Here is a 20,428-nt window from a genome sequence, read left to right as displayed (position 1 = left end):
AGATACACACACACACACACACTTCCATCCAAACATCTATCAATCTATCTATTTTGTCTATCTATCTATCTATTATGTGTAAACGCTCACACACATGTGGGAAACGTACATCAAAGGCGCCGACCCTCTTCAGAAGAGATTCTTTAAAAAGGGACATTGTGTTTCCCTCCGTCTGCTGCTCCTTTCATTTCTGTTCAATATTCTGTGCTCATTTTTGCTTTATGCACTGCTGATAATGTTTATAAATCTGTTATGGGCTATTTAGCAGTGTTAAAGACTGTTTTATTTCATGGTACAGATATTTTTAATATCAGGGTTATTTGATTTATTCAGGAAATCCCTATAAGATTTATGTTGTTTTTTTCCTCAGAAAATAACAGCAATGACAAAATTAGATGTAACAGATTACAAAAATGTAAGCAGAACAGTTCGAGGGTAGTAAAGTGAAGTATCTAGCCATCCGAGTTGACTGATAAGATTGTTAATTAGCCTAATATCAGCAGCTCTTGTTGGCAGGATATTGAGATCTGTGGCTTTCAAAACTAACTTTTGTGCCAGTGTTTTGGGAATTTCAAGACACTCCAATGGCTCCAAAGGCCTACTAATAGGCATATTTTATCATGAAACTGTGAAAAACATACATCAGAATTTGCTAATGTTCACACTTTGTCTGGTTGGATTTCTTCTGGGAATGAGAAGCAGCAACTGATAAAGCAGCTTTGATTTATAGTGTCAACAGACGCATATTTATAGTAATATTTTAGTAGATGTCTTGCATACTTGTCCCCTTCACATCTTTATTTTTACATTTCACATATTTGATGATTAAGGTACTTTTCTGACTCCAGTAGATAGTTTGTCTAGGGAAAATTGTAGTGTTTGACCTCTTTTTCAGATTTGTTAGATTTCTCCTACCAAGCTGCATAAGCAAGGGTGGGGCTGGATGAGGTTCCACCAAGATTTACAACAGCCCCACTTTGACATACCATACAAAATCCTGTCTGAATTTCTCCAATAACACCCCCATTTACCATAGCAACCTTATGTGCAGTGTGACATCATGACTGTCACGTCTCGGAAGATGTAATTATTGAGTTAGGTTTGGTAGCAGAGTGATAAAAATGCATCATAAAACAATCTTGAGTAGTGAAAATGAGAAAGTGGAGGCAAGCGTAGAACAGGTGGAACAGCAGGGGAAGACCACTTGTGACAGTGCTGTTGCTCCACGGGTGCCGCTCCCCGCTGGTACTGCTGTTAGTGGTGATAGCCAGCCGGCAACCAGGGGAAGGAGCTCCACACTCAGTGCTGAAAAAAGTTTCCAAAAAATTCCAAAATCAGCATGGGAGCTTGATTCAAAGGTTGCATGAGCAGGACTCCTGATGCAATGTTCACATATTCACTAATGATGCAACTTTTTGTAGGCTTTTCCTGCACAGCCTCCTTCTTTTTTGCTTGTTTGTCGAGATGTGAGATGTAGTTTTTTGTTATACTGCCGATGATTTTTCAGTCAGTTTTCAAAGTTGACAAAGGGGAAAAAAGAAGAACAGAGAGGTGTTTCTGTATGATATGTGAAGTTAACGTTTGTCTGCACTTCACTTCACTAAAACAAGGAAAAATCTCATTTAGGATTATAAATTTAAAAAAATTGCATCTGTTTGATATGTTTTTTCCACAAAAAAAGGGCAATTACCTCATTAGAAATTCTTAAAATGTCAGTGACTCCTTCTGTCTCATAGAAAAATCCAAAATCTGTAAATATGCAAATATTTTTAGTTTTAAAAGTTTAACTGTTGGACACAAGATGTCTCCTACTTCATTAAAATAGTCAATTCTCAGTGTTTGTGCACTGGAGGCTTCAAGTTTCCACATCACACTTGTGCATGTTGAATAATGGAATACGAAATATTAAATCACAAAAAGTTGGTAAGAAGTTTTTGCACATATTAGAGGATTATCCTCCTCTTTCTTTGTTCCTTTTTGATTGTTTTTTTTTTGCTAGATTTCTGTGAACTTTATGATAAATGTGGTCTGGCTGTGTAAGATAGATTCATGTATTATTGGTTTATCTGTGTTGTTGCACTTCTCTCTGAGCACAGAGAGAAGTTGATTCAGGTCCACATTGATTACTGAAAGCAATTTTTTTTGTGTGCGTGTACATTCATTATGTTACAATAAAAGCTACATGCCAAATGAGAAACATCAGCGGGACCTGCCCTGAATAAGCTAAACAAAGCATAGACAGCTTCTTAATCAGTCTGCCTCAAGATCCCCGACACTGTAATCATTTTAACATCACTCAGATTGTAAATCAATTCAAGAGACAATGACAAGGAGTTTCAAGATGAGTAAGATGTCTGTGTATTTGTTTGATGATACTCAACACCCACAAGAACTATAATATGGTACACTCACTTGGAGCCCACTTGTTCATTGAATATATAGTAGTTCCTGTTAGGGTCCTTAAATTATTTTGCTCTGTAACAATTCAGAATCTGATTTTGTCGCTTTTTGTGGGAAATAGAAAGTTTTTACATTAATTTAGGATCATCCATTGTAGATATTGCTTTGATTTCCACCAGGCCAACCAGAGAAGACAGTGCCTGCCATCTCCGCTCAGTTTTGACTGGATTTAACAGGGTAGAAGGTGACAGCTTGAACAGTGCTCAACGTGCATTTGATATGATTCACAGGAACTGCTCAGGCTGAGAATTCTTTATCTTCTTGTATAGCAGAGAATTTGTGCTTTTTCCAGATGTCAAACATCACTTTAAAGTGCCTTTTAATGTAGTCTCAGCGTGTGGGTGTGCATGTGAAAGTGTACGTGTGCCGGTTTGTGTTTTTATAGCTTTTTCCATGCTTGACCTTCAGTGATGTGACTCATTTAGGTGCTGGGAGAGTGAGCCTGAAAATTCATGAGAAAAGGTTATCTGATTGCGGTGCAGCAGGTCGGTGTTCTTCGCCTTTTGCACCAAGACAGCATTAAGACAGCCTCGCCAGTTAATTCAGAAAAAACCAAATGGCATTCACTGTGCTTAATTACGTCCTCTGAGGTGGATGAAACACCGCTGTGGCCTGACAACACTAGCAATAAAATTAAAGATGTATTTTTTTTTATTACATAACTGTGATCTTTTGAAAGGGTGACACCTGTTGAGGGCACTAAGTGGGCTCCACCAACAGTGCTTCATCTGTTATTTCTTGAGTTTTCTATGCTTGTTTCTTAGTTTTTACAAAAACAGTGTCTAATAGTGGAAAGCTATGAACCAAAACCTGATCTAAAATAAACATCCAAACTATAATATTCATGCTTTACATACACAAGTATGTTATTTACATCAGAGCCTGTAAGAGCGTTTACTGTGTAATCTTCCCCTAACTTCAAGCGCTTTAGAGTACTCTCACACCTAACCTGTGATGGAAGATATGTGATTTTAGCATGAATTCACAAGCTAAACTACAGCTGCAACTGATGATTATTTTCATAGTTCCCAGAGTTCGTGGTTACTTGTCCAACCAATCGCCCAAAACCAAAAGATTTTTTTTATTAACATAGAGGAGTATGAAAAACAGAAAATATTCAAATTTAAGAAGCTAGAACCACTGAACATCTGCAATTTTTGCTTTAAAAATGCTTGAATGATTATGAACTGAATAATCAAAATTGTCACTTATTAATTTTCTGTTGATGGACTAATTGATTGCAGCTCTGTGTATATTTATGCAACACTTTCCTTGATCAATCAGGAAGTGAAGAGGAGTTAAAACAGAGGCGTGTTGTAATTGTGTCCTTGTCCATGTATTTTAGCAGTTCCCCTTTAGCTAATTTGCATATCAATCATAACCAATCAAATCCAATTAAGAAAACAAGAATGCATTTAAATACCAGGCATAAATGCAAAGATCCATAGATCAGATATCATTATCCACATAATGTATCCAGATACAGATTGCGTGTTAATACCAGGTGTAAATGGGGCTTTTGTTACACAAACACATCAGGTTCAGTAAAGTGCTGCATGACTTGCTGTCAGTCACCAGATTTTGATTTCTCCTGGTGAGTCCATGTGTGTACCGATGATGCAGGATGATATCACCAACACTGTCCAGTCAATGAGTCACCCATCAGTCCATATGACTTCATGTTTACAGCCAGTGTGAACATAAACCACAACCAGAGATAAAGGCAACAATGTACCATTTTTTTCCTTAGTTCAGAGCAAATGACCTGAGCTACAGGTGTGAGCAGATATCATAGAAAGTGAGATTTTTTTCACATGTTGGCGCCGGAAAAGAAAAAAAAAAGTCACTGAATGCAATCCAAGGTGCAGAATCGTCTAATATTGACGTTCTCATCTGGTGATAGGACTGTGGAGTAGATGTACTCTTGAGGATGCTCCCAATTAAAGTTGGAGCGAGCAGTGAAAGCGATAAAACCCTCCAGGGCTGTACAGTACAGAACAGAACAGATACACAAAATGCAGCAAGGCAAGCAATGCCATCAGTGAGTATGGTAATAAGGAAATAGAACAGGTGGAGCTGGGTGTTGGAAGTAGATATCAATAATCAGACAGACGATATACAGCATGTAGCAGGTGGAACAAAGAACAACCAGCAGCTGCAGCAGCATGTGAGATTATAAAGACTGACTGGTGGTTTGGAAAGTTGTCTGATATTGATTAATAACTACAGGATCACTAAATCGTTTTTTTTGTTACTTTCCTCTTCCTCCTCCAGGATGTCCTCCCCTCATTATTGCCCCCCATCACTTTCCATTACCTTCAGCTGTTTCCTCTTAAATCTAATTCCTATACTTTTAACATCTTTTCTTGGGCTTTTTTCCCCCTCAAAATCAATGTGTATAGGAATTTAGTGTTTGAAGTGAAACTCTTTTTATTGGTATATAAATTAATTATGAGCAGATTGTGTGTGATGGACTATTCCTAAAGCCTGGGAAAACATCACCTGTTCAAAGAGACTGAAAACAATCTTGATGGTATCAGATTAGCTTTAAGGGCATTTAGCTAGAAGAAGACAAACAAGTAAAGGCGTTTGTTGCTGCTGAAATGTATTACTGCTTAGTAGACTGTTACCTCTATAACAGAAGCTGCAAGTCATTTTCTAACTCCACCTGAGATTGTGTAGCTCCGTCTGTTTCGTCTTGATTTGAGCTACGCAAACTCAAGAGAATAAAATGGTGCATTCATCACGACAAGAGCCACAGCAAACAAACATTAACAAACCAATAAATCATCTCAAAAACTCCCACTTGCATTTATAAATAATGCATATATTATATTAACTCAAGCAATAATAACTCCACTCACAATCCACTTATGAGAAAGGAGAGGGAGGAGTGATGGTGGTACTTTACTAAACATTAAGGGTGCACATGTTGCAGACGTCAAAGATTATACTTGTTTGCTAAAGTACTACGTACACATCAGTCCCATATAAGTCCTAATTTTATGAGTCCTTAGTTTTTGATTTAAGAGTAATTCACAAAGCCTTTTAGTGCTAAAACTATCTCCTAAATCTCAGAAGAAGAAGTGGTAGTCAAGAGGACTCCTAAGTCACTAAGACCTGCTCACAGTCAGCTGCTGCTCAGAAAATACAACAGTAATTCTTGCTTGCATATTGAGATAGCAGGTGAGCTACTATGGATCAAATCAGCTCACCAACAAATAGAAACAATCCAATAACAGCGGAGATGACGGTTTGCACAATGCAGTTTGCAGTGCTGATGAACTCTGAATATCTCAGCTGTCTGCAAGAATTATTCATCAAACCAAAAGTGCACTCTAGCTGACAATTTAAGTGTAGATTAAATAATGACCAACGGCCATCGCTAAATTGCCTAGTACAAAGGTAGTGTTCACTGATATGTGAAATATTTGCAAATGAAATATATCTATGACACATGATGTCAACCATAGCAACAGGGTTAATGCCCGTATCTTCTCATTGCTTAGGTGTTCTCTTAGTTCCTTAGTTCCTCCTCCATCTATAACTCTTTGGAAGCATTTTTGCAATAATAAAAGTTGGTTTATATTAGAATGTTTCAACAAAGAATACAAATATGCCACCACTTAAGATTTAAATGTAAAATGAACTGACTGATGTTGGCAAACAATTAAAAAAAAAATCTGTGAGGTTTGAAAAACCATCTGCTTCAAATTCACAACAGTTGAAAAAATGTAGTTCTGTGTCCCTCCCCAAAACTTCCCCATAACTGTTCATCAAAATAACTCACTTTCTGCAGAAAACACATAAACCTGGCTTCACCAGTTAAAGGTAATTATGTCATAGTTTAACTCATATAACTTATGTAGTTAGAGAAATATTTGTAGGGACAAATACTGGTAGTTACGTGTCACTAGCCATACCCAAATATATACCTCTTGCTTCTACTAATAGTACTACTTGTTTTGCTGCTTCATTAGTGGTGGCATTACTCACAAATAAATCCCTACTACTGCTGCCTCTACTACATCTAGTACTCCACTACTGCTACTATTACCAAAACAAACAAAAATAAATCATTTGTCTTAGAGACAAAGACACACAGGTGCCGATTGTACCTCAGGCCAGATGCCCAGTGAAGCACAGCCAACAGTTTTCCATTTTCTGTTTCTTCCTCCCTCACAAACAGACTACAATTAAACAGCCAGGTATGCAAATGATCTTCTTTTGTTTCTTTCAAAGGTCTTTCTGTTTGATTCGTGGAAATGAACAAGACAAAAGCATGTTTATGAAATTAGCTCCATACACACACAAGTACACACACACACCAAAGCAATCTTTAAAATGCCACTCATATCTTCAGGTACTGCACAGTTTTGTTTATTACCCAAGTGACAGAAGTTCATCATTCCCCCTAAGCGGTGTTTGAATGGTCGTGTTTCTGCCCGTCACATACAGGGAGCATCGCTGTGAGGCTGCCTGCAGGACACAGCAACAGCAATACATTCTGCTGGCGGTATGGATGTGAGTTCTCTGAGAATAAAACTGAATATTCAAATATCACTCACGATGATGAAGTAACACCAGACCCACCCCGGTCGTATACAAGACACGACTTATATAAATCCAACGCTCGTCATCTTCTTGAGGGATTGAAAATGTAGTCCAGCGACCAATTTTCCAAGGTCTGAGAGATATAAATATTTCACTTATAAATATTTATACCAACTATGCGGCATCAGTTTTGCCTCTAGAAATGCATTAGTCAGTGATCTGTGCTTAAGTTTGAGATTCTCTTCACTGCAAAGCATATTAAAGTAAGAGTAGAGTCCATTATGAGTGAGTTGTAATAGTGAAATATTTATGGCAAGCTAAACTGGCTGTATCACTAGTGGTGAGATAAGTAGGCTACTCAAATCTTTAAGTAAAAGTAGTGATAACACAACTTAAAAATAGTCCATAACAAACAAAAGTCACTCAATATAATTATAAAAGTATTATCAACAAAATGTATTTAAAGTATCCAAAGTAAAACTTCTTTATGCAGTCTATAAATGGATAAATACTACTGATGTAGAAGGCAAGATTTTAAAAAAGCACATTGGCATTGGATGTCATCATTGGATTGGATGATGTGATTAAAATGCCATGATCAACTGTATCGAATGCAGCACTCAAATCTAACAAAAAGAGGACACATTGTTTGAATCAGTCGAAATCCGCAGGTTATTTACTACCTTTAATAAAGTGGTTTCAGTGCTATGGTTGGTCCGATAGCCAGTATAATAATAGTATTCAGATGATCATGTAGTTGGTCAAATACAATCTTCTCAAGAAGTTTACTAAGAAACGGAAGATTTGAGATTGGCCTGTAATTAGCAAGGTTACTAATGCCCAGATTAGGCTTCTTAAGCAGAGGTTTTACCAAAGCTGTTTTAAAAGCAGAGGGGAATGTACCTGATTGCAGAGATGTGCTGATTATTCTTGTTGTTTCGTGAGAGAGGCACTGGAAGCTGGATTTAAACAGTTTGGTAGGAATGGGGTCAAGTGTACATGTGGATGACTTCATTTTGTTGATAGTGACACCAGTTTCATCATCTGTTGTCATAATAAAAGATGTCATAGGTGGAGGTTCATCCATTGGTAGGTCAAAAATGGTTAATGAATCTGTATTTATAATACTGGATATAGTGGTGTCAATTGTTGCTTTAAAAAATGATTCAAATTCCTGACACTTAAGAACTGAGGATTGATCATTTAAACTGACAGCCGGAGATGGATTCAAAAGAGTGATGATCATGGAGAAGAGGACTTTGGGGTTGTTGTGTTTGTCTTCAAGAATGATCTTTGAGAAATGGGCTTGTCTTTCTATTCTGGCAGCATTATTTTTTTCTTTTTAGCTGACAAATAGCAGCAGTTTTCCAAGGTAATTTGTGGGCTACTTGTCTTTTTTTTAATTCTTGGAGGCGCAACAGTGTCAAAAGAAGACCTCAATTTATTATTAAAACCATGCACTAGATCATTAACTGAGCAAACATTGGATGGAGGAAAAGTATTCATTTAAAAATCTAATCGTAAAATTTTCATCAAGGATTTGCTTTGCAACAACAGCCTCATTACACTGTTTTGATGCAGACATAGTAGCATTAAATTATCAGAAATGGGAACATTGGTGATATGGGAGATATCTATTTTGATATCCCTTTTAATGACCAAATCTAATGTATTCCTGTGGTTGTCGGTGGTCCTCTATACATGTTGCACAAGACTAAAACAGGCCATAACATCTAAAAATTCCATAGCCTTTGAATTAGCATTGTCATTGACATGAAAGTTAAAAATGAAAAGTAATCCCTCATAACTGTTCATGATTGACATGAAATCAGAAAACTCTGATAAAAAATTGGTGTTGTGCTTAGGGGGTTAATAGATAGCCAATTAGTACAGTAGACTGTTGAGCTTTAATAACCAAAGCTAAGTATTCAAAGCTTAAAAAGTCTCCAAAACAACAGTTTATTAGAGAATGTAGTTATTAGAGAAGATACCAGCAACCCCTCCTCCTCTTTTATCGACATGAGTACAGGAAGCTATAAATTTGGAGGAGATGATTATGGAATGGAAGCTATTAGAAATATTTACTGAATGAAAAATACATTTATTTAAATTCTTTAGGGGGTCAAGAAAGACCTGTGTCTTGTCTTGTGTTTTGTATGTTAAAAAAATAAACAGAAACAGTTGTAAAATATTTGTAGTGGGGTAAAATACCTCAACATTGTACTTAAGTACATTACTTAGAGTAAATGTATGTAATTACATTCACTGACACAAACCCACAGGAGGGTTTTTTTTCTCTTTTTGTTTGTTTTTTTCTTTCATTTTCATTTGGTTATTTTACTCTCTACATGACCCCAAATCAGGTAATGAAGGGAGGAATTAGCAGTGCGCAATGAATGACTCACTTAATTACAGATTTGAAGATGTTGATACCTGAAAACCCTTCCATTACCAATCAAGGCACATTTTGTTTATTGAAAGTTTGCAATCTGAAACTTTCAGGCGAGAACAACATTTCCGGCTCAGTGAGCGTAAAGATGTCAATCAAGCTCCCATTAAACACAAACTTATAAAGATAGTATATCTGCCCTCTTGGGAAACATGTTTTGGTACATGGATGTGAAAAATCTGAGCTGAGCGACGTCTGTAATTGGTGAGGAACGATCTGCCTCCATGCAAAAATTATGAGGCTGGATAAGGGGGAGGCTATTTGTTCTGATGCTGTTCAAGTCAAGCTAATTAATTTCAGTCAGGCGTGCTTTGCTGTCAACATCCTTTGGCTTTAATAATGGATTTCATTTTTATCAGATTCTGTCTGGTACTTGCATTCTCAAAGAGGGCAGGGCCAAATTTATTGATTTTTCCCTCTCCTTAGAAATAGCAAGTATATGTACAATGCTACAGTTTTTTCATCAAATGCATGGAAATTTGTCACCTGCACCGTCACCTTTTTTCCAAGGTAGTGAATTGGATTCACAACACACAGGAGAAATTATTAATTTTTGATCATGTAAGGGTTTCCATAGCATTTCCCCTATCTAACTCGAACTTAGTCAGGGACAGGAGGGAAATATAATCCTAAATAATGAACTTATTACTTTCAGTCGCTGGCTTTACGTTTAATTTCCCAGCAGAGAATATACAATACAAGTCACCTTTTATTCTCACCTACAGGTCTTTACTTCATTGTTTTTTCGTCAATAGCTGTGAGTAATGGACTCCCTTAACACCTTTTGTTTTCTGACTTTGAAATGGATCCCCAGGGGAATTATGCAAGCATCTGTAGTTAATTTCAGTCAGATATCTCCCAACACTCTGCTTCATTGTTTTGCATAATGTCCATGAATAATGGACCTGCCTCAGTGCCTTGTCTTGTAGGTGTAGTCCCCAACAGGACCTTGTGGAAGCAGAAAATCCCATTTGGGGATTGCTGGGGGAGTTCATTTGCACCAGGCGTAACATGTAGCACTGTGTGGTTTGCTGTGACTGTCTGAATTATAGGCACCCTCAGTGCGTGTCTCCTTATCATTATCCTTCAAAGGTCATGCGGGTCGACAGTAACAATGGTGAGTCTTGTGACAGATGTATCAGGAAGGTCAGGCCTCGTCTGTCTGTATTTGGAAAAGGTTAGAAAAGTCAGAAAGTGAGTTTCACTATGTGTGAAACTGAGATATTTGTTGTGAGTTTGTGCGTGTGTACTTACAGTATGTCTTATCTGTAGGCAGTGTTGTTAAAGCCACAGGACATTAAAATCTGTGATGTATCATTTGTTGGGTCACCTTAGTATCTTTTGATGAGAATAAATCTGACAAAAGTTTAAAAATGAAACTATGTCCTCTGGAGTAAATCCTCCTGTAATTGCACACTTTACTCTTAAATCCAGACCAGCTTTTTACCACTCTGAGACTTTCTCACTTAATAGACTCTGGAATGCCAATATTTGGGATTGTGAATGACTTCTTATGATTTCATGCTGTCTGGCCTTATCATTGAAGTATCAGTCCGCCGTGTTTTCATTCTATAGAGGACTTCCAGCTGATGTACTGACCTTCTGCAGGCCATGTTGGAAGTCCTCAGCTTCATAGCAATGGGGAGCAGTGAGTGGTTTCTAAACTTTCTAACTTTTTCTCTGGTATTAAAATGTATTTAATCTCTAGGCTTTTTCAGATTGATCATACAATTGATCTTATCTTCAGATATTATCTTTATCTTCAAATAACAAATGACATCCTGTAAAAGGTTTTCTTTTTAATCATGTATTTATATTATTTGTATGTACTCTGGTGACCCTTGAAAATGAGATTTCAACATCAATGAGATTTGGGACCTGATTAAGTAAAGGTTATATAATGTCAGCATTTGTTGTAGTTGATAATCAGTTCAATCCAAAATATTTAATTCGTGCAATGCATTCGTGCATTTTGCAGACATAAAAACATAAAACAACAAATAATCCACTCACGTACGATATTATGTGAATGTAGACAATGTTCAGTATTGATGTTTGACATCAAAGCTCTGACCTTGTCACTCTCTTTCACCAGGGAGTGGGGAGTGACGATAATAACTTCAACCCCTATTGAGAGGTAGCCTATAGATGGATGCTGGGTGGAGATGGGGCCTTTAAAACACTATATGAACACCAGAGATGCTGGCAGTCACTTACATGAGTGGTGGAGCAGCAGACATGGCAGCAAATGAGTGAGCAGAGCACTAGCAGATTAAGTACACCACCATCATGACAGGCGTCTTCTTCATTTGCTTTGCCAAATTAATTAGAAAGCTTGCTGGTATTTTCTTGAATATTTTGAGAGACTAGTGACAAAAATGTTGATTGTGCCACAGAAGCTAATTGGGACAAAGTTGTTAATCAGTCTATTCCTTGATAATCGTCAGATTTGGGGGAAATGCTAGACTGCTAAAACTAGCAGCTCAATCAGACACTAATTAGAGAAGCATGTTCAAAAATGCTACAGTCCTAGCTTGACCTAAAGTCTGGGTAGCGGGTGTCAAGTTTGGCAGCATTTCACACACCATATTGAAGATGGAGAGAAAAAAAAATGGCTCACTCATAATTACTGATTAAAAATGACGAAAGAATACTTCGGAGGTTTCCAGCCAAGTGCTCTACAATAATGGATTTCTGTTCAGGTGATCAGTGCCACTACAAACTCTGTGTTAAGCAGTGTCGAATTAGTGTCAACACTAGAGTATGTCACACTTCAAATAATGGTTATTTAGCCATCAAACTGAATCAAATAAGTGGGAGCAGCATTACAGGCATCCTAAATAGGTTAGTGGAGACCACGAGGCTTACTACAACGAATCAGGCTTTAATGGAGTGTCTGTTTGTCAGGATTAAGTTGTTTTTTTTTAAGAAACAATGGTTTAATTGTCAGTTCAAAGTTTTTTTTATCAGTTTGGAGTGTCAAATGTAGAGTTGTTAAGTTGTTTGTGGACTTAACTCTACTTTTACGACTAAAAAACAGATGCAGCGACTGCAGCCATAATGCCTGTATTATAAATACAAAATTTCACTTCACTAATGTAGCAGCAATATTTTGTTATCAAGTTTATTTGCAGTCTGGCGGCTGAGAGGCACAGCTGTGTAGCCTGCTGTCAGCAGAACCTACATCTATCCAAAGTGAAGGCAAATGTTATTACTTAAAGGCTCAAAGATAGCAAAAATCAATGACTGGCACTCTTTGTCAGCTATATTTTGCCTGCTGTTATTTGGATGCAAGTTCTCTAGAGGAGTGTGCAGGCTGCAGCCCTGACATTTGCGCTTAATGCTCATTGTCTAGACTGAAAAAGGAGTTTTTCTATTTTATACTTTTCATTGCAACACTTAAAGCTCTGGTCAAGCAGCAGCTGCAGTACAAGAAGATAAACCTACAAGCAAACAAAGCTTCCTCTCAACAACATTTTTCAGACATGTCTAATTACTTTAAATGTTTATCTACCTAGGTTGGCGGATAAAGAGAATGTATTCAACTTTGACAAGAATTTAACATATTGTGTGCTAAAAAGAAAAAATAAATAGTTTGCCACTACACACAGAGATCCTTATAAAAATGCCAGCCAGACAAGTACTTTGACTTTCATTTTACCTGCTTAAGTAAGGAAATTCAGATTCAATATCCTTACCCTGAAACTTCTCACAATTAGAAGAGGGGTCATTGCTGAGGTGAAAAAAAGTGCTGAAGTAAACAATTTATGAGATGGTGTAATTTAATTTCCATATCAAAAGCATAATGTGTATTTGAGTGTTTCCAGTGAGTGCTGTGCTGCTTTAGTATTTTCTTTGATGTGGACACATTTGTGTTCAAACAAACACATTATCAGCTCCTCCAGAAGGACTAGACCAAGACTGCTTAGCAGCACACAGGATTCATCCAGCACATTTTATCTGTCTCTACACGACTATAAAAAGATCTGTATATTGACTCTACTTTTCTCTCCCCAGGAGTACCAGATCGATATTATCTTCGCCCAGACCTGGGTGGACACCCGTCTGCGTTATAACAGCAGCAGCATGCGGATTCTAACCCTCAACAGGTATAGTGGATTTATTGAGGATATACCAAAAATACACATACAGTTTCATTTTAAATTCCCGAATATGTCAGAGGCATCAATATTTGTTGTAACTGCCGTAAGTCTTTCTCCGCTTCCACTGCAGTAACTATTGTGTCTAAACATTTCATACTGTGCATATCTCATTTGAGAACAATATTCTACTCTCTCTTGGGAAGACGCCTTTAATTAATGGAACAAATTGATTGATGTGCTTTGTTTTCCCCATGTCGCCCGGCTATTTTATTATCCTCTTATTGGGAAGTGGAGCTGCTTCATGCATTTCAGAGAAATCTGAAGGAATTCAAATAGCAATCATCTCATACCTTCTGGCCTCCTCTCTCTCTCTCTCTCTCCCTCTCTCTCCTCTCTCTCCGTCTTTGTTTGCCTCTTATTCAACCAGCAATATGGTCGGCTTAATCTGGCTGCCCGACACCATCTTTAGGAATTCCAAGAACGCCGACTCTCACTGGATAACAACTCCCAATCAGCTGCTCAGGATCTGGAACAATGGAAAAATACTCTACACACTGAGGTAAAAAGCTTGAGTGAGAAAAAAAAATCTGGTGATCCATTTTCTAAGTCTGATCTAAATTGTTTTCTCTCCTGTGTTTATGATTTAAGAACAGGTGAAAAGAAAAGGTTTTATTTGGATAATCTTCATAAATTCCTTAATTTTTTGTTTCATCTGCGAAAACAGGTGGAAAAAAGTTTTGGCAGGTGAATTTTTTGTTGCTGTTGTTCTTGTAGTACTTATTTCGGCCACACAAGGCTGAAGTGCACCACTATCCCTTGTTCTAAATAGGACTTAAATCATTCTTCCAGGTGAGTTTTAATTTCTTCATTCACTCTAAACGCAAGGTACATATATTGTGTGTTAGCAAGTTATGTAAAATTATTGTCATGTCTTTCTTTTGGCTCAGAATGTATTTCAATCAGCGCTAATCTGCTGTTAGCGTTAGCTATACTGACATTAGCTGTTAGCCTGCTAGCTAGCGAGTGAAAAACATATTGTTCATGGCTAACCAGCAGCTACAACCTAGCTTAAGTTGACTGCGTTGCTAACGTTAGTTCACTGTTACATTAGTCATGGTAATGGGGACACTTCACCCCTTATGAGTGGAATGTTTTACCAATAAAGATTTTTTGTTTTTTAAAAAACCTTATGAGTAGAACATTCGGACACTTACTAAAGGAATAGGATAACTTTGTACATTTAATGATAGCTATACACAACAGAATAAGCACTTTGGAAACATTTGGATTTTGGCAATTTAAATTGATATGGTTATTATTCATATTTATGATATAGAATCGGATGCTGTTTATTAAATATTGCAATTATAGTGTGACGCTTATTGTTAAACAGTCCTTCAGTTGACAGTCGAGCCATTGAATCTTAGACAATTTATTCTCAAACCTTTTCATGTTAAGGAACCCCAGATTGATATCTAACAAGCTGTGGACCCCCATTTGATGAAATTTTTGTCCCAGGGACCCTTATTGAGGAGGTAATATTAAATATGATTAAGTAGAGAATTCCATAATGGTCTATACTGTAGGTGAGGAGTGAAACCTCTGATCAGAATAGTCATTCTTATACATTGTGTTAACCTCTAGTGAATAGGATATTAGTAAAAGTGAACTACTACACTTTTTTACAGGGACCCTCTTGAACCCCCTCAAGGACTCCTGGGTGTCTCCGGACCCCACTTTGAGAACCAAAGACTCAGACCAATCTAAATCACCTTTGAGGCCAGTCAGCTCATTTTTGCTTGTTTAATATTCCAGAGGGAGGTTCAACATTTGACTTGTGGTTCCAACAAATCCCTCCTAGAGGTGTAATCCACATCAGTGAAGGAGGAGGCCATGTAAGGTTAATAAGCTTTGTTTATTTATTTAATGAATAAAATACTTAAGAAACAGCATTTATGACTCTGAATGATGCTTTCTTGTTTCACAGGGGGCAGAATGCTGTGCACAGGTAAGGTGTTATAAAGTATGACCCAAGCTGTCCAAGCATATTGGAGCAGTGAGCTAAACTTAATTTTGTTGGCAGATGAAAGTGCTCAGAGAGAAAATATGAATGTGTTGTTAGTCTTACCTCATGAATACTTTCATGCGAAACACAGTAATGATTGTACAACGTGCAGTGCATTAAAAAGATCCAATTTTAGCTCACTCTCTCCATACATTATAATTATGCTTCTCACTTTAAGAAGTGGATTTTCCCCTTCCTTTTCATTTTTTACTTTTAGACCCTTCCCTTTTGGCATGATATACAACAGAAGGGTATTGTTGACTGGAGTAGAGTCATATCATTTAAATGAATCATTCTTTCTCTTGATAAAATCTATAGGAAAAATACAGTGTGCACAACTCAAGAGTCCAAGCACATGGTTCCATTGTTGGCCAAGTATCTGAACCTGATCAGATGAGGATATGACAAGTTTCCAGCTTTTTAGTATTGTGTCAGTACCTCTATTTTTGGATGATATAATCAGACATTTACACAACCTGATTAATTTCACTGTATGCAATCTCCACTCAGTTCGGCTTTTACACCTGCACCATCCAGGGCACCGAAGTACACCCCCATTCATTAATATGGGGGGTGTGGTTCAGTAGACAATAATTCCCACATGAAACTGCTCACAACAAGGCCTGTAGCTTATCTTGAATAACTAGGTCATGATTTTTGTAAAGAGATAATGCTTTTGACGTTTTCAAATGTATTTCTTTGAGCGCCATTCAGCGCCATTGTATTGTAGTGAATGCAGATATCTCTACGACAGATATCTCTACGACAGATATCTCCAAAACTAAGCAAATCACACCGAAATGATCTGGATGGATAGATAGCACTCTGGGTAAGGAGAAAAATATACTCTTTTGACTTTTGGGTGAACTGCCCCTTTAAGGTGAAATGAAAAGGCCTGCATGATGGATCAAGTAAAGGACTATGGTTTATGCTCAAATGATTGGTAAAGTGTTATTATAAAGCATACTTCTCTGATATTTTACTTGCCATGAATAATACAATAAAGTAAAGGCAAAACAAAAATTAGTGTGTGTGTGTGAGTTTGTGTGTATTAGGTGTGCATACAAATACATTATTTGGCAAAGCACACATAGTGGTTTTTTTACAAAGTTCCTCCCTACACATTACACAGTGTGTTGTCTCTGTGTTATGGGTGTATAAATAGGTAGAGGTCTGGCTGCAATGAGGCGATAAGTAAAGTTTTAGCTCAGTAGTCAGCGCAGTCATCTGTGATCTGGGAGACTCCAGTTTGAGACCCAGTGTGGGGGCCTCCTTCTTAAGGTACTTTATTCATGAACACTTATTGTAACACTTTAATTTTCAAAAATTAAAAGCGTTATAAAAACAAAAACAGGATTTTTAAGCCTTGTTCCACTTTTATTTGAATACAAATACAAATAATTTTACTGCCTCAACAAATATAGTCCCTAGTGTGTATGTGTCGGTGTATGTGGGTGTGTGTCTCCAAGTTGTTGTGTGTGTTGCAAGATGATGTGTGTGTGTGTGTGTGGGAATGTGCGTGGCATTAACCCAGCCCCAACAAGGACAAGAATGGGGACCACCTTTCATTAAATGTGATGCTGTCATTGTAAGCACTGTTTTTTTCTGCATAGATATGTATTCTGAAAGGAGGTTGGTCCAATGGGTAATATTTATTGATTTGTTTTATTTCCAGTTTTAGAGAATTGTTTTCTTGGCGACAGCTAGAGAAACGAGCAAGCTGTTCTTGTATTTGTTTGGTATGTTGATTTCTGAAATGTCTCCTAGCAGACAGAGCTGTGGGGATGAAGGCATTCTGCAGTCCAAGATGGTGGAGATGGAGTTTTTGTGTTATAGAGTCCCAAAAAGAGTGAACCAGTTTGCAGGCCAAGAGTTCATGAAAATAATTATCTATTGTGCATTGTGAGCAACTGTCTGTGTTTGCCAGTCCCATTTTGTACATTTCATACATACATATCCAAATGTCGGTTGAGGGAGAGATATTTAGTGTTCCAGCTGGCTGTTGGGACTGTTACAGAATTATCTGAGGTTAATAAAAGTCCGTAGAGTTTTGAGGTCAGTTTATTTAAATTTGTAAATCAAATTATATCATTAATTACTTTGGAAGGTTCACAGTGGGTTATAAATTATGTTAATTTTTGTTTTGATTATGGATTTAAGTTTTAGGTATTCTAGAAACTGGTAAAAGGATTGTTGTGGAAAAGAGTGCATACTAACTTCTGCACCAGGTGCTCAAGCTGTAAAGACTGATAATTACACCTTGAGGTGGACGGGCAGTCCATGCCTTTACTTGAAGACTTTACCAACTTTTATGTAAACAGTGTCACAGCTCTTGTCAATCAGATGTATTTGATTGACTTTTTGTGCCCATGTGTGGTAGTGAAGAGGGGAATTGTGGAGTTAGAAGTCGGGTTGTGCCAAATAGCAATGTATTTACACAGTGTTGGAGTAGAATTATTAATCTTAATGACTTTCCACCAGGCTGTCAGAGTTGTGGCGATTGCAGTATTTTTATAGCAGAGATGTTGTTTGATCTTTGTGTTGAGGAAAGGTAAATCTGAGAGTGAGATGTTTTTGCAATGTAGTTGTTCCAAATCTATCCATGGAACATTATGGTTGGTTTGATGGATTCATATATTAGGTATTATATTTGATTTGCCAGGTAGTAGAAGAAAAAGTCTGGAGCCTCTAGCCCACCTTGAGATTTGCTTTTTTGTAGCGTGGATAGTTTAATTTTTGCTTTTTTATTTTTCCAGTAGAAATGTGTAATGAGAGAGTCAATAGATTTGAACTGTTTGTGTGACAGCCAGCATTGAAAAGAAGTATTTAATGTGGGGGAGTATTTTCATTTTGACAGCTGCAGTTCATCCTATGAGGGAGGCATCTTCTGAAAGTGGGAGTATAGTGGATTTATTCCAGTTTATTGTATAATTAGAGATTTTAGAGAGGTGTTATTGAGATTAAAGGTTTCTTTCAGCGAAAGCAAGGGGTCCTGAAAGTACAATAAAATATCATCTGCATAGAGTGCATAGTGGCTCTCTGAGGATAGCAAATAATGAAGGAGAGAGTGGGAAGCCTGGTACCTCGGTGAAGTGTGAAAGTGTGATTCCATTTGTGCTGACTGTAGTTTTGGGTGAGGTGTATAGTGTTCTTATCCAATGGGTAAACGACTCCCCAAAGCCAAATTTGTGTAGTCTGTTTAATAAGAAAGTCCAGTTAACTTGGTCAAATGCTTTTTCTGTGTCTAATGATACAATAATTGTCTTTGTTTGAGTTTGTTGTGAGAGGTTAAGGAGATGAAATAGTATTCGTACATTATCTGAAGCATGTCTTTTCATGATTGGGGTGTAATAAGGTGGAAATTACTTTCTAATCTGATGGCTATGGTTTTTGTAATGATTTTTTAAAGTCAGTGTTTATTAGTAACAGAGGGCAGTAGCTGGTAGGTCCGGATGATTTATTATTTGGCATGTGCAGTAGGGCTTTGTAGAGTTCATCTAATGTCAATGGTTCATCTACGGTGTCTGCTTAGATAATATGGGTAGGGACAGGTTGTTAAGGAAAGACTCTATCTCTGATGGGTCAGGGTCTGTGTTCGAAGAATATAAATTATTGTAAAATATCTGAAAATTTTTCTTTATTTCTTGTGAGTTTTGGATGGTTTCACCTGTAGAATTCTTTATGGCTGGAATTATTGCTCTTTCTTTTTTGAGTTGTAACTGATTGACTAAATATTGCTGTTTTTTTTTTTGTAATTTCGTCTAACTGAAATTTGACTTTTTGTAGCTCATTTTGTATTTGTTCATTGGTTGTTTGAGCACATGTCTGTTAATTGCTTAATCTTCTTTTCCAGATTTTATTCAGGTTCCTTTTCCTTTTTTTGAGTATGATATTATTTGCTGCCTTGCCATGTTACTGCCTTGCCTGTTGCCCATAGTACTGATGATGAGATTCCTGGGGAGTTGTTCAACTCCATAAAGGATGCCCACTCTCTCTGTATAAAGGCAGTAAAATCAGAGTCTTTAGGCAGTGAGGTAATAAAGTGCCAGCAGGGAGAGTGTTTGGTGGTTGATTCTTGGTTTTAAGGTGAGGGACACTAGTGCAGGGTTTCAAATACTTTGATTAAGAGTATATTAGTGATCAAAAAGAAGTCTAATTGGGCAAAAGATTGGTGTAGTGGGGGTGTGGGGGTGTGGGGGGGGGTATTCTCTAGATGATGGGTTACTCATTCACCAACTGTCGCCAAGACCAAAATCTCTCATGTATTGTTTTAATAATTCGGTGGAGTGCCGGTTTCTAAAATTGCCATCTGTTCTTGACCGATCAATTGCAGGATTAATTACTGTCTTAAGTCTTCGCCAGTTATGATATTTGTTGGTTCTTGTAATGTAGAGAAAAATGTGTCAAAGAAAGATGGATTGCCGCTCTTGGGATCTTAGATGTGAGCAATTGTGAATTCTTTATCATAGATGGATGCAGTAATTATAATATATCGTACTTTGGAGTCAGCAGTGTTGAAGTGGTGAATTAGAGGGATTCTTTTGTTTATTAAAATAGAGACACCTTTTTGTCTACTGTTGTAAGTTGCTGAGAACACTTGATTAAATTGATGAGATTTGAGGTTATATAATTCTGAATGTGATGAATGAGTCTCTTGCAGCAAACATATGTCTGCCATTAGTTTAATAAGGTGGTTTAAAATTCTTGTTCTCTTAGTCTGAGTACAAGTGTCTTTGTTATGTTAATGTGAGTGAGCCTCTGTTAGGGTTTGATCTGTGTCTGCACAGACATAATGCA

The 20,428-nt window shown here is 37.3% G+C and overlaps 1 protein-coding gene and 1 long non-coding RNA gene across 4 annotated transcripts in view; both read left to right on the top strand.

The window, feature by feature from the left end:
- Positions 1 to 20,428, top strand: part of LOC137176907 (gamma-aminobutyric acid receptor subunit gamma-3-like) — a 125,893-nt gene that overhangs the window by 38,606 nt on the left and 66,859 nt on the right. For all 3 annotated transcript variants that reach the window (XM_067582943.1, XM_067582942.1, XM_067582944.1), the window contains 2 exons: positions 13,481 to 13,572; positions 13,994 to 14,125. In XM_067582943.1, the coding sequence (XP_067439044.1) occupies positions 13,481 to 13,572; positions 13,994 to 14,125 (224 nt within the window). The remainder of the gene's footprint in view (positions 1 to 13,480; positions 13,573 to 13,993; positions 14,126 to 20,428) is intronic.
- LOC137176911 (uncharacterized) lies at positions 14,133 to 19,363 on the top strand. Its single transcript, XR_010925889.1, has 3 exons — positions 14,133 to 15,101; positions 15,255 to 15,466; positions 15,554 to 19,363. It is a non-coding gene; the product is annotated as an uncharacterized lncRNA (long non-coding RNA).

The sequence above is a fragment of the Thunnus thynnus genome, chromosome 24 (assembly GCF_963924715.1).
Source record: "Thunnus thynnus chromosome 24, fThuThy2.1, whole genome shotgun sequence".
Lineage (NCBI taxonomy): Eukaryota > Metazoa > Chordata > Actinopteri > Scombriformes > Scombridae > Thunnus > Thunnus thynnus.
The sequence above is the reverse complement of the archived record's forward strand: the minus strand, read 5'-3'. Positions and strand labels throughout refer to the sequence as shown.